The sequence below is a fragment of the Amblyomma maculatum genome, chromosome 7 (genome assembly GCF_055883805.1).
Source record: "Amblyomma maculatum isolate TAMU_Amacu chromosome 7, ASM5588380v1, whole genome shotgun sequence".
Lineage (NCBI taxonomy): Eukaryota > Metazoa > Arthropoda > Arachnida > Ixodida > Ixodidae > Amblyomma > Amblyomma maculatum.
In genome coordinates this window covers 86,310,096-86,334,603 of record NC_139350.1, presented here as the reverse complement: position 1 = coordinate 86,334,603, position 24,508 = coordinate 86,310,096, and the positions used below count along the sequence as shown (strand labels likewise).

Sequence of the window (24,508 nt, the reverse complement as noted above, 5' to 3'; positions counted from 1 at the left end):
CCCGGCAAGGAGCAAGAGTCGACTGCAGCGCCGCTAGTTCTCGCGACCGCCACTTGGGACACCTCTCCGGACGGAGCTGTGAAACTGAGTTTGTTGGGTAAGGCCCTGAGCATCATCATCATCATCATCAAACGCCGACGCCGCCGATGCGTATACGCGCCGCCGATACCTATATAAGTTAGAATTATTAAGAAAATAAACAGTAACCTTTTTTGAGCCAAAATTTTAAGGTATAAATTAGTACTATAAATGTTTCCCTTGGTGTTGCGCACATTTTTCCTTTTGCTTAGTTTATGATGCAGCATAACGTATTTTTTGTGCGTGGCAGCGTGGCAGTAGCAGTTTACTGGTGGCACGGCGCGTGTCACGAATTATTGCCTTAAAAGGCAAAGTGCCGCGTTGGCATCGGCAGGGCACTGTGTTCCAGTCCAAGGATTGGGGGTGACGAGGTGTTCGCGCTAGCCCACCGCAGCTGTGAAAGTTGCGATACTACGGGAACGGACCGGATATGTCTGGGTGAGTTTTCTCTGGCCCTGATGTTGTAACTTTTCTAAGGAAGCAAACTAGAATATTTTTGCCATGTCGCCCGGCCCACGCTTGTGTATTAGGTCATTAGGGGACAGCTGCGGCATATTTCCAAACTAGTCGTCTGCTATGAGCTTGCTGTTTGTTTTCATCAAGTAAATCTTGAGCATATTAGTTGTTTTGCAGTCCCGGACCACTTGCTGGGTCTCGGCTTCCGCTTTGACAGCATGATGGTCACATGACCTTGCGAGCTCCCTCCAACGTTTGCTCTTGCCGCTTTATCAAAACCGTATCAGTCACCACCACTCAGTCCTTTCGCAGTTACGCCGTGCGCACGTTTATTTTTTGGCGTACGTGTAATACTAAAGATAGATAACAGAGGCGCGAATCAATCGGTGATTTTCGGGAACGGAGTGTGACATGACTGAATGGAAGCGTTTTGCAGACTTCAGTTTGGCAGGGTTTTCTTGCCGTCGCTGCTCACAAAGCTTTTCCAAGGGCCCAGCTCACTGCGCTCGAAAGCAGGAGAAATCGTCTGCAAAAGCATTTGCAACAAGCGTTAGCTGCTCCAGCACAAAGTGGTTCACTTGCGACGCTTTCAGAAACTGCGCGCTGAAAAGATCGCGAAACGGCTAGCTGTGAAGAACACCTGGCCAGCACGAAAATGCAATCCGTGCTAGGGGCTCTGGACGCTTCCTTGTGTAGTGAAATTAAGAATAAAAGCGAAGACGCAACATTCAAACATCTTACATCAGCTTATAGAGAGGTTGTGTCATTGTTTAGCCCACGATATCGTATGCAGGAACACGAAAAGTATTCAGAATGCGCTCGGTGTCTAACACAAAATGGCCGCTGGCCCAGTAGCTTTACTGGTGGGCGGGGCTTCTCGGCTGCCCGAGGAAAATCCGCCTTTGATGATGATGATGAGTCTATGGTCATTCCTTTCGTATCGGGAGATCAACGGGGTCCCCCGGATCAGACCAAAAAGTTGTAAAAAAAAGAAAAAAAAAACACGCACACACATTGTCGCACAAAACACACACTGGCACAAATTCATGCACTGGCCCACACACTCACACACGCACTGTGGCAGTCACTGAGTGCGATGCTCAGTCATATGGCGGTCTGCGGGAGGATGTGGCGCCATTATGCGGAAGCGTAGGGGAACCACATTGGACGGCAGTGTAGCAGACGACACGAAAGCGCACCATGCAAAATGGCCACACCATCACAGGTAGAAAGCGAAAGTTCCCCCTTTGTTTTTTGCCTTTGGGGCAGAAAGTAACAGTGATTACAGTTTCATGTTCACGCATTATGGGCGAATGTTTCAGCGTTCTCGCAATTCACTCATAACGCATGCATATACTGTCTTCGTATTGTAAGAGCGAGTAGCGTGGGCCATGGCGCGGGCTGTGTTTGACGTGACAGAATGAGACTCTCAGCGTGCATATTCACGACAGACTTAAATTTATTGTAAAAAAAAATCGAAAGGAGAGTGCGGAGAGAGAGAGGGATTTCAAAGGGCAAAGCAGCCAAGGGTTTGTTGATGCTGCAGAGCTAGGTGCAATCGTCTCCTGTGACTTCCGAGCAGCACATACGTGCGGGGCGTCTTGAGTTACCAAGCACATCGCGGCGCCAGCATGGTGCAATGGCCGTCGCTTCCTCCTTGCTTCATCTACAAGCGTGCAGCTATAGGATTTCATCTATGAAGCTCGGCAGAGAGGCACTTATCCACACCCTCTGAATAGGCATTGCCCCGTCCGGAATGCACACCTGCAGAAAACTTGCGGCAATTTTCTGACAATGGATTATTCAGCGCTGTAGCCAGTTTCTGCCCCCGGCACGGATGTGGTCGCAGTGGTGGAAAGGTTCTCGATGCACAGAGAATACTCATTCTGTTGTGAAGGGATCCACAACCTTTCTGCCTCCACAGCAATTTCTGCAAAATCAACGACTGCATGGTGACACATGCGCATCTCCTACACATTGGATGTGCATGTCGGTCAGGAACAAACCAACGCTGTTCTACGTCCAGATCGCTCCACTCCGCAAGTGAACGAGCATGAACCCTCGGTTTCCGTGCTGTTGCAGACGTTTGGACGAGGACAACGACTTTCAAGCTCCCTAGCAAAGTGCAGCTGATTACGTACACCGAAGGAACAGAATACGAATGCTTTGGCGAGAACGAAGACGAGCTTGTATGGGAAAAAAACAAAACAACACTGTGTGTCGTGCAGGAGTGTCAAGTGCGCCATATGCTCCGAGCGACAAAAACACAGATAGTACAGGCATGTACGAATTTAAGGGAAATATGCATGATGAAAAGTACTTATTGGAGTTCGCACCCAGCCTATAACACACCAGTGATAGCTGCAGAGATGATTTGTTCGGTGTGTGTTTTCATGTGCGACGGGGCCTGATGGCGATGTATTTTGTCGTTTCTTTATGTGCGAAGGGGCCGTGTAGCACAGATATCACAGGCGGCTGTGCGCGCTAGACCGTAATATTTAGCATGTTTTATTGTGACTGCCGCCTGACTAACAAGAAAAGAATACGGTGCTTGTTGTGATGCACCGCCGTTCGCGAGCCTCGTGACCAGCTCAACCACATCGGCTCGCGATTGGCGGTGTTGTGATCGTGCATGGTCCGCGCTTGCGCGCACTATTGTTCGCCTGTGGGCATGGTATTGATATGTGCTGTTGGTGCAAGGGCTCTATGTGAGCCTGTTTCCATGAATGTTTTTGTGTGAGCATGCTTTGCTTTGTCGTGACCCTGCAACTGCCAAGTTGGCCCTGTCAAGGGAACTTCAAGAGTATACAAATAAACGTCGCCCTGTGAGAAATAGCCGGAAGTGCTTTTGTTCAGCTGTTCACCCTTCCCGTCGAGAGGCGCCATTGTCAAGTGAGGCATGCCTATTGTCCAAAGGAGACGATCGGAGTGACACGTCCGCTGACGTACAGGAGAAGAAAGGAGCATGAGGGTTACGGCCATTAGAGGATTTTTCGTGAATGCAGGAAAGAGTTGCAATTGCCGGAAAGGGACAATTCTGGGAGCAGTATTCGTGGCGCGCACGTGCACTTGGGTTTCTGAGAAGGAAATCCACTTGCCGGAACCAACATAGCGAATCTTTGCGGAAGAATCAAAATTTACCTCCTCGCCGTTCCCAAGCTCTACCCGCCAACAAGTGACCACGCCCGACGAAACAATACTGGACCAGTCAGTGCATCAGACCATCAGTGCAGTGATGTGATCGATTGGTTGCCGATATCTGAGGGGTGTGCCCTGGAACTGATTGGTCAGCATCTTCAGAGAGGGGCTGGACATAGGGGGATTTAAGGACGTTGCAGAGCACGAAATGACGCTCTGAGCCCTGGGTAAACGGCTCATCCAGACGCTTCTCGCTATGAACTCTTAACGCTTGCCATTTTGCTGATATACCCTTTTTTCATGTAAATAAGTTATCTCAAAGTGCCATTAAATCTGCTTGTATATATTTTACCAACTTCGAAGATTCAATCCTTCATCAACCCGGAGTCTCTGCACGCTACCAAGTGAAGGCCGGATCGACTTAGTCCCAGCGTCACGACAACTGGTGACCAGCGTTGGGATCTGAATCTACAAGCCACAACATCTGGTGATTGGAGGTGGATCTGAAGCTACAAGCCACAACATCTTGTGATCGGAGGTGGCATCTCAAGCAACAAGCAGGAGCAACAATCGGCCAACAAGAGAGCAGCTCGGAACATCGATCGCATGTGTGGGTGAGTGCTTGGCTTTTCTTCTGATGTGGACCAGGTTCTAGAACAGGGTTAGATTTTAGAACTGGTAAACAGTGTTGAAACGCCTTTAGGTTTGGTAGCTTGTACAGTTGTTTTGGAAGTAGCCGACACTCGGAGCGATCATGGACCTACAAAAGCTGCAGAAACCGGAACTGTTGCTATTGTGTGAGGAATTGGGAATTGATGCAAGTGGTTTGGCACGAAAACCCTTGATTTTAAATGCAATCACTGATTTGGGAACCGATGATGAGGAGCTCTGTGAAGCATGGAACCTCATCGGACAAAAGAAGGAGGAGCAGCTCAGACAGCAGAAAGAGCGGGAAAAAGAGGAAAAGAGGCGTGAGCGTGAAATTGAGAGAGAAGCAAAAAGGCTGGAGCAAGTAGAGTTGAGCAAGAGGTCGGGCAATTGTCCCCAGCTAGCGGTACCTCTTCTCAACAAGAAGGCAAATTTCAATATGTCAAAGTACATGCAGCCATATGTGATATCAGGGGATATCGGTCTGTATCTGGCTAACTTTGAGCGAACCTGCGAAAAACTGTCCTTCCAGCGAGACACTTGGTCTCAGAGATTATTGACGGTTCTGCCCGGCGAGGCAGCGGAGGGGTTCGCGCGGCTAAGCAAGGAGGACGCGGACAACTACGAGAAGGTCAAGGCTTGCCTTCTGAGAAAGTATAGGCTTAGCGCCGAGGCGTTCAGACAACGTTTTCGGAACGCTACTAAGTCCAGGGACGAGAGTTACCCCGAATTCCTCTACAATTTAAGAGTCAATTTGGGCGAGTGGCTAAAGAGCACAGATTCCTACAGTGATAGGGACGCTGTAGTCGAGCGAATTCTTTTGGAGCCGTTTTATAACTGTCTCCCAGAAAAAGAAAGAAATTGGTTACAGGACCGAAGCGACATTAAGTCGGCAACTGAAACTGCCGAACTCATTGAGGAGTACGCTTCGCGCCGACAATTCAGCAACCCAGCAGTGGATAAGCCTCGAAATTCCATGTTGAGTGTGAATAACCGTCAGGAAAGGCACTTTGCTAGAGTTGCAAACGAAGAAAGGAAAGTTTCTTCAGGCAAACTCCCTAGAAAGGACGGCAGTGAGAAAAGTGGGGAAGTGACCAACGCGCAGAACACAAAGAACAAGCTTGAGGCTAGGAAGCCGCTCACATGCTTTAGGTGTAATGAGCAGGGTCACATTGCCGTCAACTGCCGGAAAGAAAAGATTGCTTTCTCGTATGTCAGTGACTGCGATGAAAACATGAAGCTTTTGGAACCCTATATGCATGACCTAGTAGTCAACGGGAAGCCTTGCAAGGTACTGCGCGATTCGGCCGCAACGATGGATGTTGTCCATCCGGTGTATTTGTCGCCTTCCGACTATACAGGACAGTGTGCATGGATCCGCCAGGTAGTGGAGGAACAGAGTGTGTGCTTGCCAATCGCGAACGTGGTCATCGAGGGCCCTTTCGGCGAGTTAACAACCGAGGCTGCCGTTTCAGGAAAGCTTCCTAAGTGCTATCCATATTTGTTTTCCAACAAATCGGACATGCTGCGGCGAAAGAGGGGCATCCTTTTCGGAGACAGAGTTGTGCAAGCCTTAACACGTTCAAAGGCGCGAGAACTAGCTACACTGCTCATTCCAGAAAATTCCACAGCGGAGGAAACGGCAGTTAAAAAACTGTGGTCGATGCGGAAGATAGCGGGTCAGAAAACTTTGAGAGCGAGGCATCTCAGATAAGTCAACTTGAAAGTGAGCTTGATGAGACGCGGAATGAGGACGTTCTTGAGAGTAACCTCTTGCCGCCAGTGTCTAGTAATCTCACGAGACTTCTAAGTGGAATCCAAGAGGACTTAGCTATGGAGCAAGCCAATGATACCAAGATACAGGAGATAAGGGAGCGCCACCGCGCCACTAAGACAGCAAAGAATATTTCTTTCGAGATGAGAAAAGGAGTGCTGTATCGCTTATTCAAGGATAAGCGCGGAGTAGAGCGGGACCAATTAGTCGTTCCGCAAAAGTGCCGCGAAGACTTACTGCGACTTTCCCATGGCAGCTCGTGGTCATGTCACCTTGGAATAAGAAAAACAAAGCAGAGGCTGTTGCAAGAATACTATTGGCCTGGATGTTTTAAGGACACGGAAAATTTTGTACGGTCATGCGACACGTGCCTGCGGGTTGGAAAGGCGCAAGATAAGTGGAAAGCTCCGATGGTGTTAGTACCAATCATTACCGAGCCGTTTCACCGGTTAGTAATAGATGTAGTTGGGCCACTTCCCGTGACAGAGTCAGGGTACCGTTATATCCTGACTGTTATGCCCAGCCACAAAGTTTCCAGAGGCTGTTCCGCTGCGCGAGGTGACGTCCGAGAGTGTAGTCGATTCGCTGCTGTCAGTGTTTGCACGAGTTGGATTCCCTTCCGAGGTACAAAGCGATCAGGGTAGCGTTTTCACAAGTGTACTCACCACCTCATTTCTCGAGCGATGCGGCATTAAGGTAGTGCACAGCTCGATCCACCATCCGCAGAGCAACAGCGTAGAAAGATGGCATTCTGTTCTCAAACGCGTCCTGAGGGGACTGTGCTAGAAAACAAGCGCGAATGGGATACCTGCCTGCCTGCAGCACTTTTCGCTTCGCGGTCAGTGCCGCACGAATCCACTGGATTTAGCCTAGCCGAGTTGGTGTACGGAAGGTCACTGCGCTCACCTTTGCGAATGGTGCGCGAAGCCTGGGAGGGGCGCGGAGAAGCCCCAACAGTAGTAGAATTCATTCTGAACCTCCTGAATCGCTTAAATAACACTAAGGAACTCGTTGAGGCCAGCATGAAGTCAGCCCAGGCTCGTTGCAATGTGTACTATGATAAGTCAGCCCGTCAAAGGACGTTTCGTATCGGTGACCAGGTGATGTTGCTGAGAGGTTCAAGGAAGAATAAGCTCGAAGTACAGTGGGAAGGACCTGCTGAAGTCGTTGCAAAGCTTTCTAACACTAACTACGCAGTGAAAATCCCCGGTAGGCGTAATAAAGTGCGCATTTATCACTGCAATCTTATGAAGCCAATTATGTGCAGAGGGAAGCCGTGGTAAATCTAACGTTAAACCTTCCCGAGGAGATGGGTGACTACTTGATTTGCCTCAGCGGAGAAGAAAGCAACGCTCAGGAGCTTCTCAAAGAGACGGACCATTGTCCCCTGGCTTGGCTGCAAACTGCGACAACGAAGAACAGTCGCCTTCTGTGGTGGAGCTTGATTTTACAGCAGTACAAGTTTGAAATAAGATACAAAAAGGGGAAGTTAAATGGGAATGCGGACGCGCTTAGCCGCTGTTTCTAAGCGGTCCGAGGTGCTCTTCACCATGTATCCAAATTGATACTCAGGTTCTTTTTTTTCGTGCGCTTTTATATATGTGACTATGTAAAGCAGCACGTTTGGTTTTCTAGGCATACGTGGGTCCTGAGCGTCTTGAGCGTGGGCTTTTCTCGGACAACGATGGCGGTTTTCTTTCGACCTGGTCTCTTCAGACGGGAGCCGAGTGCTTGCTTAGACATGTGGTTGAGTTTCAGAGACAGCTCAAGCAATTTGGCCTACGACAATCAAGACAACGCGGCAAGCGACAGTGAGCTTCAAGCGTTCATGCGCAGGCCATTAAGTCGTCTCTTCATGCAGCAGCTGCGACTGCTGGCCTCCGTGACTCTTCTGGCGGGGGAGGAGGCTGTTGTGACCGTGCATGGTCTGCGCTTGCGCGCACTATTGTTCGCCTGTGGGCATGGTATTGATATGTGCTGTTGGTGCAAGGGCTCTAAGTGAGCCTGTTTTCATGAATCTTTTTATGTGAGTATGCTTTGCTTTGTCGTGACCCTGCAACTAACAAGTTGGCCCTGTCAAGGGAACTTCAAGAAAAATACAAAGAAACGTCGCCCTGTGAGAAATAGCCGGAAGTGCTTTTGTTCAACTGTTCACCCTTCCCGTCGAGAGACGCTATTGTCAAGTGAGGCATGCCTATTGTCCAAAGGAGATGATCGGAGTGACAGGTCCGCTGACCTACAGGAGAAGAAAGGAGCATGAGGGTTACGGCCATTAGAGGATTTTTCGTGAATGCAGGAAAGAGTTGCAATTGCCGGAAAGGGACAATTCTGGGAGCAGTATTCGTGGCGCGCACGTGCACTTGGGTTTCTGAGAAGGAAATCCACTTTCCGGAACCAACATAGCGAATCTTTGCGGAAGAATCGAAATTTACCTCCTCGCCGTTCCCAAGTTCTACCCGCCAACAAGTGACCACGCCCGACGAAACAATACTGGACCAGTCAGTGCATCATACCATCAGTGCAGTGATGTGATCGATTGGTTGCCGATATCTGAGGGGTGTGCCCTGGAACTGATTGGTCAGCATCTTCAGAGAGGGGCTGGACATAGGGGGATTTAAGGACGTTGCAGAGCACGAAATGACGCTCTGAGCCCTGGGTAAACGGCTCATCCAGACGCTTCTCGCTATGAACTCTTAACGCTTGCCATTTTGCTGATATCCACTTTTTTATGTAAATAAGTTTTCTCAAAGTGCCATTAAACCTGCTTGTATATATTTTACCAACTTCGAAGATTCAATCCTCCATCAACCTAGAGTCTATGCACGCTACCAAGTGAAGGCCGGGTCGACTTAGTCTCAGCGTCACGACAGCGGCGTGTCATGACAAACGCCGTTTTTTTTCCTTGTTAGTCAGGAAGCAGTCGTGATGAAAATGCTAAATATTACGGTCTAGCGCACATATCTGCCTTGCTGTACCCAGCCCCTTCGCACATAAAAAAACAAACGACAAAATATATCACGATCAGGCCCCGTCGCTCATAAACCAAACATGCATTTAACAAATCATCATTGCAGCTATCACTGCGGGGTTACAGGCTTGGTTCTAATTCCAGTAGGTACTTTTCATCATGCACCTTTCCTTTGGATGCGTACATACCTGTAACGAAGTGTTTCTCGCAGTCGCTTGTTCAGGTCGCCCATTCACATCTTGACGCTTGGTAGCCCTAATTCAAGCTTCTCGTCGTTGGTGGTCGCGGCTCGCCGCAGGGAACCTGAAAAACCGCGTCTTGCACTCCGGCACGCCTCGAGAGTGGCAACTGTACGCGGCAGATGTGGTTGGCATCGCTTTGCCAAGCCTGCGATGGTCACCGTGCCGCCAGCCCCTGTGCACTGGCGGCGACGAGAGACGCCGTCGACACTATCCAATATGTTTCCATCAGTCGCTGCTGGGACTTCACGCATGCGCAAAGAACTCGCGTAAAAGGCGGATTGAATGCCGGACAGCTGTCAGCTAGTAGTCGCGGATAGTCCGGGACTGATAATCAAATGTACCCACTGTATGCTTCTGACAATCTTAGAACTGTGTGTGTTATCGCCGCTGTGGGAAGGGTAGGGTGCGTAAGGCATGTAGTTCAAAATTGTTCAATTGCCGCCTTTCATCAAAATTGCTGCACATCCAACCCTCTCAAGTTGGAACTGTAGCTCTCCTAAGGCCATGGTGCCTAAGACTAAGTACCGGCCCAGTTTGCAAGAAATCAACCATTAGATGGAATTTCAATACACGTGCGGACAGAAGTAAACGGAGCGCCCAGCCAAGAAGGATGGATGAATGAGTGGATGGATAAGGCTGAACCTTTTGAATCGGGCGGCGGCGTTACAAACCACCTAGCCGTGAATACTAATATAATTTGTACCTTTTCTCGCCTTGATTTCAGCCACCAGTTAGCTAACCTGCATTTGGTTATTTTTACCCTTTCAAAGTCTATTTTTCCTCCACTATCCTTAAACCCCAATGTTTTGGCTAACTCTGCCCCGTTACCTTGAAATATGAGGGGAGCCCTTTACAAGAAATTATGAAGTGTTCAGCCGTTTCCTCATTAGAAAAAACCGAGGGTCAACGTCACCTAGCCGAGCCAGCCTAAAGCAGAAAATCGTCACATGCATCTGCAAGCTCCCTGCTGGTGCGATACTCCTTTTTCTCCGCATACCTCGTCACTGTCCTGGCGTCACTGTTGTGATAATAACTGTCATGATCGAATGATCGCGCTCTTCAAAACGAGCCGGCATTTTAGATGCCCAGACCACTGCTTGAGACAGCATAGTCTGCGGGGGCGGCGCTACATTTCAGCCGCTTCATTGGGAAAGTGGCAGACGCATTTCCGCTGCAGATGGCTCGCATGCTTAGAACATTTCCTGGCGCCGAGATTCATTTGTATCTTGCTGTCGACCTGCTCAAAACAGTCAATGTGCCGCCACAAATGGTGTTCGTTCAGTATAGTAGCTGTTAAAGCTTAGACCTTAAAGGGACCACGCAATGCCTAAAATCAGTCGAGAGATAGGTACTTCATCACAAGTCAATTCACCGCAAGAATTTTCCAGCTAGCTTCATTAACACCAGAGATATCGGCTATTAAAAATGGCGCTCCTCCTCTCCCTCTTCAACTCAACATTCAGAGACACCGAAAAAAAAAACCAAAAGAAAACAGCTCAGGAGCTCCTCCCCGCCCACGAAGCGTTGAGTGAGGGTCGGTTCTCAGACTTCCGGTTGCCGCGCCTGTTTTCCCGAGCATCGCCCATGCATTCACAGTCTCTGCCTCATCCCGTCTGCGTTTGCATAGCTTTCAACCTTGTCTGGTGTCTTCCTTGGCCGCCGGTTTCTTCAGTTTCTTGACCTCTCGGAATTGTGTGCAGCAGCAGCGAACGAAATTCAACAAGGTTGACGACTGGGCATGTTGGTATGGGTTCATACTTAACCAGCCAAAAGACGAGACACAGCAAAGAGGAGGACAGGACAAGGCTGGGCTATCAACTGAATGTTTATTGATCAGAAGAAAACAACGAAGACTCCTTCCGAAAAGCTCGCGCACAACCCAACTGGTGGAATGGCAGGAAATTGGGAAGAAGATGAAGAAAATTCAAAGCCAATTCAAAGTCAAGGCCTAACTAACGACTTTTCTAATAGATCAAATTCCTTACAATGAAGGCTAACCGACGCCTTAGCCACACACTTGTCCTCGGCTTTAGCAATGTAAAATGCTTCAACCAACTCTCTGCAGAGTTGATTACCATTGCTGTAAATTACACCCGTATTATTGAAGTCAGGCGCACAAAGGGACGGGTCATATGTTCCGACTTACACTCTCGGGATTGCACATGTAGCGCAAAATTAGAACTCGCCTTCCCTCCCAGAGAATTAGAGTGCTCCGTCAGGCGCACATTTAGACATCTGCCTGTCTGCCCGTAGTAGCACCGGCCACAATTCAGCGGAACGCGGTAGACCACATTCTTTCTGCAGGTGGTAAACGTTTTCTTATGCGACACTGCACAACGAAAACTATCACGAGGTACACTGTCGAGCCCCTTTCTAACTCTAGCGCACAAGCCTCCTATCTTGTTTCTCGCTGTAAATACAACGTCAACGTCGTACCTTGCCGCCAGGTTCTTAAGTGGGCGAGAAACGCCGTGGAGGTAAGGTATGGCAGCCACCTTCTTTCGCCGCGTCGCCACACCAACATCACCCTGCACCGTTTTACTCTTCCTCGATCGTGTTAAAACACGTTCTGACAGACGAGCGAGATGGACAGTTGGAAAGCCTGCCGCCAACAACTTCGAAATTTGTTGTGAAAAAGCATCTTCGACACGGTGATGACAAGATTTACGTAATGCGGACTTGATGCATGCGACCGCCAACCCATCCTTTACCAACCTCGAGTGGTCCGATTCAAAGCTAAGCAGAGGCTTCCCTGACCTGGGGCTGTAGCTCCAACACACGTGATTGTCTTCAAAGCACAGGTCCAAATCCAGAAACTGTATATGGTGATCTTTAGGAAACTCATACTTAAAAGACAGACCCTGACCTTGCTCTTTGAACATTTTTAACACATCTTGCGCCAAACTATCGAAACCATCCTTATCCAAGAAAATAAGGTAGTCATCAACGTAGCGAAACGCTACTATACCGATGGCATCCAAACTTGGCTTCAATGCGGTGTCAACTTTAGACAGAAAAATGTCGCTGAGCACAGGAGCGACCTGCGACCCAATGCATACCCCTGACTTCTGGATGTACGTGCTGCCTTGCCAACAGACGAAAGTGGAACTAAGGTAAAATGATAACAGCTCCAAGAAACTAGCAACCGATATACCGCACGCATTAATGAATGTCAGTTCATCATTATCAACAGTGATGCAGTCTTGCACATACCTTAGAAGTCCGTCCTGCGGCAAAGAATAATATAAGTCCTCCACATCAATGCTCATTGCAGAGCACCTACCCGGATTTCTGTCCATTAAAAATTCTAGCACCTTAGAAGAACTCTGAATCAAAAATGGGTCCTTAACTTTTAACATATCTTTAGATGCTTCTTCAAAAATCCTGAAATCTCGTACTGCCATGTTCGACGTTCCGAAACAATGGTCCTGAAAGGTATGTCCGTCTCGTGTGTTTTCGCCGAGAAGAATTTTGCTAGAATTTTTAATGGACAGAAATCCTAGTAGGTGCTCTGCAATGAGCATTGATGTGGAGGACTTATATTATTCTTTGCCACAGGACGGACTTCTAAGGTGTGTGCAAGACTGCATCACTGTTGATAATGATGAACTGATATTCATTAATGCGTGCGGTATATCGGTTGCTAGTTTCTTGGAGCTGTTATTCTTTTACCTTAGTTCCACTTTCGTCTGTTGGCAAGGCAGCACGTACATCCAGAAGTCAGGGGTATGCATTGGGTCGCAGGTCCCTCCGGTGCTCAGCGACATATTTCTGTCTAAAGTTGACACCGCATTGAAGCCAAGTTTGGATGCCATCGGTATAGTAGCGTTTCGCTACGTTGATGACTACCTTATTTTCTTGGATAAGGATGGTTTCGATAGTTTGGCGCAAGGTGTGTTAAAAATGTTCAAAGAGCAAGGTCAGGGTCTGTCTTTTACGTATGAGTTTCCTAAAGATCACCATATACAGTTTCTGGATTTGGACTTGTGCTTTGAAGACAATCACGTGTGTTGGAGCTACAGCCCCAGGTCAGGGAAGCCTCTGCTTAGCTTTGAATCGGACCTCTCGAGGTTGGTAAAGGATGGGTTGGCGGTCGCATGCGTTAAGTCCGCATTACGTAAATCTTGCCATCACCGTGTCGAAGATGCTTTTTCACAACAAATTTCGAAGTTGTTGGCGGCAGGCTTTCCAACTGTCCATCTCGCTCGTCTGTCAGAACGTGTTTTAACACGATCGAGGAAGAGTAAAACGGTGCAGGGTGATGTTGGTGTGGCGACGCGGCGAAAGAAGGTGGCTGCCATACCTTACCTCCACGGCGTTTCTCACCGACTTAAGAAACTGGCCGCAAGGTACGACGTTGACGTTGTATTTACAGCGAGAAACAAGATAGGAGGCTTGTGCGCTAGTTAGAAAGGGGCTCGACAGTGTACCTCGTGATAGTTTTCGTTGTGCAGTGTCACATAAGAAAAAATTTACCACCTGCAGAAAGAATGTGGTCTACCGCGTTCCGCTGAATTGTGGCCGGTGCTACTACGGGCAGACAGGCAGATGCCTAAATGTGCGCCTGACGGAGCACTCTAATTCTCTGGGAGGGAAGGCGAGTTCTAATCTTGCGCTACATGTGCAATCCCGAGAGTGTAAGTCGGAGCATGACTCGTCCCTTTGTGCGCTTGACTTCAATAATACGGGTGTAGTTTACAGCAATGGTAATCAACTCTGCAGAGAGTTGGTTGAAGCATTTTACATTGCTAAAACCGAGGACAAGTGTGTGGCTAAGGCGTCGGTTAGCCTTCATTGTAAGGAATTTGATCTATTAGAAAAGTCGTTAGTTAGGCCTTGACTTTGAATTGGCTTTGAATTTTCTTCTTCTTCCTGCCATTCCACCGGTTGGGTTGTGCGCGAGCTTTTCGGAAGGAGTCTTCGTTGTTTTCGTCTGATCAATAAACATTCAGTTGATAGTCCTGCCTTGTCCTGTCCTCCTCTTTGCTGTGTCTCGTCTTTTGGCTGGTTAAGTATGAGCAGCGAGCGACCCGAGTCGTTCACGAGCGCGTACCTCCAGGTGGGCTGGCTGCTGTCCACACACACAGGCGGCCGCCGAGGAGGAGCACATTCCTTCATATCCCTGACCCATTCAGCGTAAATTAGCATGCACGCCTGCCGAGCACGGCTTCCTACAAGACCGCTTTCTTCTCTCGCACTGCTGGGGTCAGTCTTAGGTGTCAGTAGCTTTGGTACCGCCGTCTGCGGTTTGACCAACGGCGGCCGGTGAGTCCTCGCGGAGTTGACGCGATAGCATCGACTCTGCATGAATGCTGGCATGGCTGGCAGATGATCGAGCGTGCGAGTTGCCCACGTGCAAACATGTCGTCGTCGTTTTTAGCCAGGAGCGCTTTCATTATGGTCGGCGAGAGGCATCTCTTGTGGTGCATAACGATTGGAATGTATACCCATATCACCGACGAGAGCGCAGACTGATGATCACACCGGGTGCAGCCAGGTTACCGCAGAGATGCCTTCTGCGGACGCTGCGGCCGATGGCACTCCAGACGTGCGCTGCTCGCTGGTCGTGTGCTGCTTGCTGGTCGTCGCTAGGCCTTGTTTCTTCTGCATCGAAGCAACGGCGGACAGCGTTTTGGACTAGCTCGCTTCGTTGCGTCTCTAGCGTAGCCGCTCGCATGCTCCTGTGCGCGATGCTTGTGTGTAGCTTAGGATGTCTGTGACACCTGCGCTGCCGAGCTGCTTTGCTGATGTTTTGCACTGTCGATTCTGGCTCGGACGATACGTACACACGAGACAAAACGCGTGCATGTTACGCATTGGCACTTCCTAAACGATGTGCGAAAAGACTTAAAAAAACAACAACACTACAGTACCCTTTTTGTTAATCTCAACACTTAAGGTTAGCGGACGAATAGTTCGTGCTCATATGTAATCCGATACCCAAAAGCCGCGTTCAGACTACGTGCGCATTAGTCGTAAGTATAGTATTTTTCACAGTACGCATAGCGGCTGGAACTCCCATTTACGTAGCTTGCGACCGCGCTTGTTCACACTGGGCTGTTCGGTAAGATACGATCTTTACGACCGGCCAATCACCGCTCTCAACATGGCGTCGGTTAGCAAGCGGCTGATAGCGGAGGTTCTGGGCTCTTCAAGCTCAAAATGAACTTATCATCGTGTTAGCTATCGAGCAAAAAAAAAAATGTGAAAGAAAAGACTGGAAACACAAGTACGAAATAGAACAATTGGTATATTAAGAATTAACCACTCGATTACAAATACACTTCTTCGTTTCGCACACACACGTTTGTACACTCTCCGTGCTAACGCACCGCTCACTCCTTTTCACATTTCTTCACGCGCCCGCTCTCATTGTCGACGCACCGCGCACACCTGCTCAGTGTCCCGTGATCGCAGTCTCTCACACCAAAACATGGACCCTGTATTCGCTGCGCACTAGGCCCATTCCAAAAGAAAACACCCCAACCAAAACAATGTAAACACGGACGGCACGGCACTAGCCACCGGGGCGCCGACTCGTCGGAGGCACGCTGCAGGGGAGGGTGGTTGTCAGTTTACATGTTCCAAAGTCGCACTCACGGGACGCTCACGTGTAGTTCTAGGTTCACACAGCCGCCGCCCAGGCTGGAATTCCCGGCGCAATAAGTCAGTCGCTAACAATCGTCTGTGCGCTCAACCTACATAGACGATGAATAATAGAAGAATATGGGCTTGTCAAATTTTAGCTAGCGGGATCCCTGTTCGCATGGTTCGACAGTGGTCTTGCACGCCAGCTTCCGTCCTCGCGCTTCCCCGATAGACAAGCGTCATGTTTGTAAACAAAGGCGGCGCTGCGATCGGCAGCGACATGGTGTGTAGGCAAAAGCGCAGCGTGCCTACACTGTGCCAAGCGACGCTGACTCCGAAATCAGTTTGCGCATGCGAACGTTCTGAAGCGTAAGCTTCGCTTGTGCGTAGAAATAGTTTGTTTTATGCATGGAGAGTATGTCAGCACGTTATCAGCTTATTACTGCTGGAATTACCTGGCGAAGAACGCTGCATTTGCTTCCTTATCCGTGCCTTCAACAGCGCGCGGCTACGGTGCGTACGCGACTGCAATGAGTGATTAAGGTAAATTAAAACAAGAAATAACAATGTACAAAAAAGACTAATGGTCAACATTGTTCAAATCCCGGGCCTATTCCTAGCGCATGCAAGGAGGACGACAATGTGACTGACTGGAAGTGTGTTTTCAAATGGAGACTTTTTTGACTGCGCGCCTTTCTAGTTGCTTCAAGCACTTTCACTTAAGGAACAATATTATCGGCAACTATATATAGTGAACTGGAAATTACATTTCTAGCTCACTTTACCGCCAAATTAAGTCACAGAATTTCATATTTAATAAGCACTAAATCTTTTAGTAATTGTAACATGTTCGCATAGTGTGTATGCCAACTTGTTATCGCCTGCTCGATAAAAAAGACGTTTGATGTCTGTCTCATCTTACGTACGTAGCCAAGGTCATTCACAGATTAATATATGCATGAAGGCCTGTGAGAATGCTCTCATTTTTTTCTCCTTGCTCTCTAGGAGAGACACATGAGTGCAGATGCAAATTAACGTTCTCCACGATCGCTTGCAGCGAAATTTGCGCGATCTTCTGATGTTTTTGAATATACTTGGAAATTTTTTATTCGAATGCGCGTCATTTATTTACTTATTTTACACCGCTCATAGCCGATTCCACTTTGGGACATTAAACTCCATGTACCATATATACTTAGTCTGCTCGACCAGAGCTAGGTTGTACATGGATATTTAATTCGTACGTTCGTCAGGATCTTATGGCCTTCAAAAAAAAATTTTAGACTATGAGGAAATAACGCTTTGGGACTGCCCGGATCATAACCAGGTTACTAAAGAACCGGTGATAAAGAATCACTCAAAACACAAATAAATATAAAGAATAAAAAAATAATCACTCAAATCACAATTAAGTCAGAGGGCCTGTTATATCTGCAATATCATGCCGGAGTGACTGCTCAAGGTAATTGCAGTTACCTTCGCAGCAGCTTTTGTCTTTTTCTCTGTGAATATATGCACGGGCAATGCTGCAGGTGAATGGAAATAGTGCAGCTTCCCTGCGGGATCATACGCACACGGAATACCGCGTCTAAACTTCTTATGACTTGATAGTATATCAAAACGGGCTCGAGCTGCAGGCGCTTATTGTTATTGCGCTCTTCGTCATGCCGCCGAAAAGTAATCACGACAATTAAGGGTTGCAAACAAACTCATCTAGTTGCAGTGCAGAAGTGCAACGCACGTTAGCCGCGAAAATAATTCGTCACCGAAGTCTCGCGCTCAACGCCGCTGCCCTTCGCTCTCATCTTTATCCGGCCGCAAGACACATGTTAATACAAGTGCTATTTTGTTTTTTGTGCCTTGTGGCACAATCAACCGCACCACAGCTTGCAGAAATATTGGGAATTATACCCGAAAACACATCAAGCCTACACCACGAAAGTTGCATTGGATGCGCGGCGCTTGCGAAAACACAGCAAGCGCCGCGCATCCAATGCAGACGGTTCGGGCTCTTGCCTACACCACGAAAGTTACTGCTGTTGCCAGCGCCGCCGCATCTCCACTGACGTCACGGGCTGACGCTTGTCTATACTCTTTTTTGCAAACGTCTGATGCCGCCACCACGCAACACTCGGTCAAAGGAGCAAACCAGCATCTTTTATTTTTTTTTCAACAACCCCCGCTCGCACGTAGTTCTGGCGTGTGGTCCGCCTGCACCCCTGTTTGTGATTTTACCAGTGCCCCGGAGCGATCTTGGAGACGGGCTGGGGCTGTGACTCAAAAGGTCGTACTGCTGACTCCAAACAATGAGCCGGGGCGCGCGGCAGACACGGAAACGTCCGCGGAACCTCGTCCCCCCTCAGAAGACGTTTTCTTTTTCTCTTTTACGGTGAGCTTTCAAGCTTCGATGAGTCCGCGCCAGCTCCGTTCTGCTGCCCGACCGCAGCGTCGCCCCGCATCGTCCTTTTGCTGCAGGCCAACTGTTCCCTCACTTGTCAACGGAGCCGATGGGCTGCGAGAATGCACGGGCATGAAGCGGGCATCCCCCGCCTCCATAACCTCACTTTTCTAAACTAGAGGACGCATTTGCTTGTTGAGAGCTTGTTCGCACATGAATAATAGGATTGAAAAACCATTTACTGCTTTGACTCGGCGCACTGGCAATTTGCAGCCAGGCATCGTTTTGCACTTCTCTCTGTGCGATTTCAGCTACTGGTAGTAGAGAGCCGGCCTCTGCCTAACTTTTTTTTATGAGAGGCTGATAATTCCACAGTGAAGAAGATTCCGCACTGCATATGATCAAGCTGCGGACAGACACAGTCACTGACACAACACCAATAACACCGGCGAGCCGAGACACTGCAGCAGAGTAGGAGTGTTGGATGATGTCGCCTATTAGCTGGTTTGCATGCGAAATCTAGGACTGGATGCCCCGTGACCTAAAAGAGAAAACCAATACAGCTGTGCGCATTGGTCGTGCGTCACAGACGTATCTGTGCCAGTCGTAAAAGTCGCGGGTCCTCCGACATTTACGCGCACGCGGCTGCGGATGTTACGCATCTTATGCTCAATGCGTCAGCAGCAGTCTGAACAGACACATTGCGTTCTTTGCGCTTATGCTTATGATCGTTACGAACAATACGCGCGTTGCGCACATAGTCTGAACGCCGCATAAGCGGTGCGAATTTGTGTACTTTCGCGATGAAGCTGAGAGCAGACCTTTTTTGACGCACGTTCCATTTAATTATCAACACGCCGCACAAATGGTTAATGCTGCAAAGACGAGACTGGACTACAACATGCTGCTGCGCTGCCGGTTGGTACACGGAGGTTGATGCTGCCTATTTAATCGGTACGGTGTTGAATCGAAACAGCTCGTGCTCTTTTCGCACTCCTGCACCGACGCGCACATTTAGTCTGACGTCACCGCCTTCTCAGTTAACATCGTGAAACGAAGCTCCAAGCTTGGGTTCACGCATGCAGGCATGCAGTGCATGTAGCACTCAAGCAGACGACTTTTGCAGATACTGAAAGTGTTTCCGTCACGTAGTGGTCGTCGCGGCTGCAGCCAGTGATATCCTGTCATGACCCATCACTGTTGAGGTCTCTTTGATTTGGCTTGCGCTGGCTGCACTAGTTCTGAAAAGTGGTGCAGCGGCGCCAGACGGTCATGTGAGCGTGCAGTGCCAGTTCCGACACTGGCATGCGACGGCAGCTGCCAAAACGAGTACGCAAGTGTCGGACTCTGCAACCTAGCAGACGCGTGCGCGCAGTATGCATTTCATGTATCGCGTGCTGTAATATGATCACGGGCCAACTTCGAAGCCAGCTGCCGTAGGCCTACTGCACTCGATCGGAAAGTGACGTTGACTGCGACCAATTGACCAACGTACGCGCGACTGCAGGATCGTTATATCGGCCGGTCAGCGAAGATACCATTCATATGCGTCTGGGTACGAGAGAATTAACGTTGTAAGCAGTTGTCGCGAGTATTAGTTTAAATAAGACTGCCGGACGAGACACTTGATTGGTTCAGCGGTATAAATCCAAGGAATTCCGGTCTTCTGTCCAAAAGTGCTGCTGCTGAAAAGACGTACATACCTCAGTGCGCGGTGTTGCACTGACTCTCAGACGTCTCTGTACTTTGCGGGCGACAATTTGGACGTCGCAGAGTCGCTGCACACGCTATCGCGTGTATGGGGATCGGCTCTCTCACACTCACTTGGCACGACAGAAACTCGATCGATTGCAACTGATCTCTTTTCGCAGCTACCCATCTTCTTAGGTCAAGACCAATGCCGCACAACACGATAAAAAAATACTACGTAGGACAATGCGCGCGAAGGTGCTGTATTGCGGCCCGCTACATGTGGCCGCAACTACATATAATACCGCTCCTCCACCAACAAAATGCTAATCACCAACATGCAGCCCAACTACCCTGTATACGCAACCATTCGCGGATCCGTTGGCAGCGAACCGTCCGGGCTCTGAAGGAGACAGACTTTACACTGCTCTTGACCGAGCGGCGCGTACGCCATGCTGCACTTTTCTCTGCACCTCCTCTGAAGCGAGTGCAGAACTAGCCTTGCACCTTGACAAAACAAGGAGAGAAGTGCAGACGCCGCGGGCAGCGCCGGCAAAACGAGGACGGTGGTGCTGCACTACTTGAACTGGTGCAGCCAAATCGCAGACCTTTGGTACTCGTGACGTAAGAACTCACGGCAGAATAGTTCTAAATCTCACTGCTACGCGAGGACCGAGCAGCCAGAGAATTTCAAAAAACTGTTTTTAAAAATTAATAATAGATCACTGCCTTTGTTGCAAGGAGTTGTACTTTGGGAGACTGCTCGGAAGCATTCATTCTACACATTCAAAATGTTTATCAGTCCTTTCTAGTCATTTCCTATCATCTTTAACACGCTAGTGGAAAGTGCCTTTCTACAGAATATTCCCGCAGGTATCCGCGTACCAATAAGATCTATAGGTGTCAATCGGCAACAACTAATTGGAGTATTATTTATTAGCTATGGCCGACTGTGTGATGACTCACAAATTGAGGTGGCCACTAAGAAAATTTGGCAAACTGGTATCCCAAAAGTGGATGTGGCTCGAACTTCACCAAATTTGGTGTCCAACCTATTTGACAACGACCAATTCAGTGGTGCCCTCTACGTTTAAGGGTGGCTATCCAAGCAGCACACCAGCATTGGTCCAACAATGGTTCATCACTGGAAAAGAATGGCATCAATATTGGGTTGATATTGGCATGTGGGCATTTTACTACATTCTCCATTCTTGGCCCATCTTTCGTTCCAAGACTGGTCCAGTGTTCAACCAAGCTGGAGCCGCCAATGTAGGCACAATATTAGATTTTCCATTCATGCACCATGACTCTTGCCAATACTGTCCAGCATTATACCATCATTGTATTACCAATATTTGTTTAATACCAGCTATTCCATTGATGACCCATTGTCAATGCCAATATCATACCAATGGTTAGCCATTGCAGGTGCACTGGCTACTCCATTCATGCCGCATATTGTCGATACCAATATTCATCCAATGGTTCATGGGTACACCGGCTACTCCATTCATGTACCATTGATGATGTAAAGATTACACATTTTGTGGCACTGCCTGTGCAGGCCGTAAAATGCAGCCTTTTTCATTCAAGTCATATTCGTGACAGCACATCGAACTTGCTGGGACAATAATGGCCTTTCAAAAAGGAGTGGCCATAATAATTCAAATTGCCGCTCATGAGCAACCAGTAGATATTCACAAAACAAGGGCAGGGTTCACAAAAAGATAATATTTATTGCAATTGTTACTAGACGGCAGTTGTTACTGGCCAGCGCTGAGGGCACACACAGCCGCAGCTGGCGGGGCAGTAGCTGGCAAAGTGGCAGCAAGGGCGTGCAGGGCAGTGGAAGGGTTGGGCAGGGCAGGGCGGGCTCTCGGGAAGTGGAATGGGCCAGGGAGCTGGAGGGAACACTCATCGGCATAGTGAGGGCCCTGTGAATGCCATTTACTGACTGCTTGTCAGTAAAGGGCATTCACAGGTGGCATGCTTGGTTCGCCAGGGGTGGTTTCAGCATAACGCCTTTTTCTTCCACCCCCTCTGTCACAGGAACCAGGCAGTCACCTGCGAATAAATGCCTGTGCCTCCAAAGCGTCCACCCCAACTTTTTCGCAAATGGCACCTGCAGAAAAACAACGAGGAAAGAAAATTTACAACACTATTACGAAGCATATAAAATCGCGCGCATTATTTTAGGAAGATGTAGAAATTTCCAGGATTCATGTACCGAAATTCATGGTCAATGAGAAACACTATACTGATGAGTTCCAGATTAGTTTCAGCTGCCTTGGGTTTATTAGGATGAAAGACGCACATACATTGCATAGCATGTGTCCTGTTGCATTTTGATCGCCTCCATAGCAATACGGCTGAGACAGCCAGTGTTTCATCCCACACTAGGAATCAGTGCTTGATTGTCGGCTGTCTCCGCATATGACTGGCGCGCTAGCTTTTTGCCGCTCCTACGCTTTCTACGATGTGCAAACAGTTTATACTAATATATCGTTACCAAGAAAATGTTCGGCGACCATTTGAATTTTTTTGAAATGGCTAGATATAATATAAACAAGCGATCTAAGCCCACGACTGCTGCACTGGCCGCTGGTTAGCTGATATACGCTTTCGGCTGATTTTGTGGGTAGCTCACTTAAACGGGGGAATGTCGCTTTCCACACACGCCGAAATCACTAGCTCTGTCTGCATACTTGTCACGCATAAGCGTTTATTTACAGCTCTTGAGTGCTGTAGTGTGAACACGGAAATCTAGCCACTCGATCGTTACAATCTATTATAATTCTGCTGAAGTTCCTTAAACACACTGCAGCTATTGAAGTCAATGCTTATCGCTCCGCTGCCAGTTTGCCGAAGATGGCTGTGACCGGGTGCGTACGCTCGAACAATATTCGATTGTTGTGTCATCGCTAGCCAGAATATACCTATAGCTGTCACATGGCAGTCCCAAGCGGCAAGCGCATAGTCGGCCCGCGCTCGGCCCTTGCCAATATGACCGACTAAAACTCGTCGGGCCGACCTAGGCCACCCACCTCAGCCCGAAGTCGGGAATTGACAATGACCTAAGAACGGCCAATGCACAACGCATCTCCACAACGCATCAAAATTGCTCAGAATTTGAAAACAGCAGTAAAGGGCAAATTTGCTGTGATTAAAAAAGATCATCTTTGATTTTCATTCAAATCAGTCTCAAAAATATTCGGTACCTCAAAAATATCACGGACTAAAAAGTGTTGCGTTATACTGTTTAAAAATATAACATTGAATATTAAACCGAGTGCTTGTGCTGATAATGGCCAAATTCAGCCTGCATTCTTGCAAGACCCAATAATATCTTGGCACAGAAACTATTTCTCTACATTATCTAGGTTCCATTCTTTATTTCTGAAAAATTTAAAGCTCTAGATTTGTGTGTGTTTCTGCATATTATTTTGAAATTGGGCAAAAGTAAGAATATGGTAAAATAAGGAAAACTGATTAGAATTGAAGAAACGGCCGCAACATCAATTTTTATCAATGTCTGTGGAAACAATGCAAAGTACTTTATTAATATGAGTCAGTAAATATATTGAATTCTGCAAAATGTAATATTAGAAATATAAAAATGCCTGTTTTTGTTCTATAGAAGTGCTTATATGGTTCCCCCTTATGGAGTAGGCATCAAAACTTCAATTTAGTATTTGCTCAATTTAGTTACATTTCACCTTAAGTAAAATTTAAAACCTTGTCAGCGCTTATACACCCTGTTCTGCTTCTGGGCAAATACTTAATATAGCTTAAAATGGTATTAATTCACTATTTCTGTCAATTTCATGACAGAACGCAAGTGAAGGCTGAACTTTTTCTCTGTCCTGCATTCTTTTTTATTGCTAGGTGCAATAGTATTCAATCTAGTTTATTAATATATTATTCCATTTCTCAGCTTTGACCACAACTAACAATACTATATTTTTGAAGGTGAAATGTAACTAAATTCAGCAAATACTAAATTGAAGTTTTGATGCCTACTCCATAAGGGGTAACCATATAAGCACTTCTATAGAACAAAAACAGGCATTTTTATATTTATAATATTACATTTTGCAGAATTCAATATATTTACTGACTCATATTAATAAAGTACTTTGCATTGTTTCCACAGACATTGATAAAAATTGATGTTGCGGCCGTTTCTTCAATTCTAATCAGTTTTCCTTATTTTACCATTTTCTTACTTTTGCCCTTAAGTAAAATTTAAAACCTTGTCAGCGCTTATACACCCTGTTCTGTTTCTGGGCAAATACTTAATATAGCTTAAAATGGTATTAATTCACTATTTCTGTCAATTTCATGACAGAATGCAAGTGAAGGCTGAACTTTTTCTCTGTCCTGCATTCTTTTTTATTGCTAGGTGCAATAGTATTAAATCTAGTTTATTAATATATTATTCCATTTCTCAGCTTTGACCACAACTAACAATACTATATTTTTGAAGATGATTTTTCAATGTGTAATTTTTATAATTACAATCATAAGCA

The 24,508-nt window shown here is 47.6% G+C and overlaps 1 protein-coding gene across 3 annotated transcripts in view; it reads left to right on the top strand.

Moving 5' to 3' along the window:
- The first annotated feature begins 305 nt into the window (after window positions 1–305).
- LOC146183870 (uncharacterized) overlaps window positions 306–24,508 on the top strand; it is a 141,114-nt gene continuing 116,911 nt past the window's right edge. Inside the window, exon 1 of one of the 3 annotated variants that reach the window (XM_084609205.1) lies at window positions 306–516. In XM_084609205.1, coding sequence (XP_084465331.1) covers window positions 509–516 — 8 coding nt within the window. In that variant the 5' untranslated portion in view covers window positions 306–508. The remainder of the gene's footprint in view (window positions 517–24,508) is intronic. The other 2 variants (XM_084609204.1, XM_084609206.1) reach the window with 2 other exon arrangements.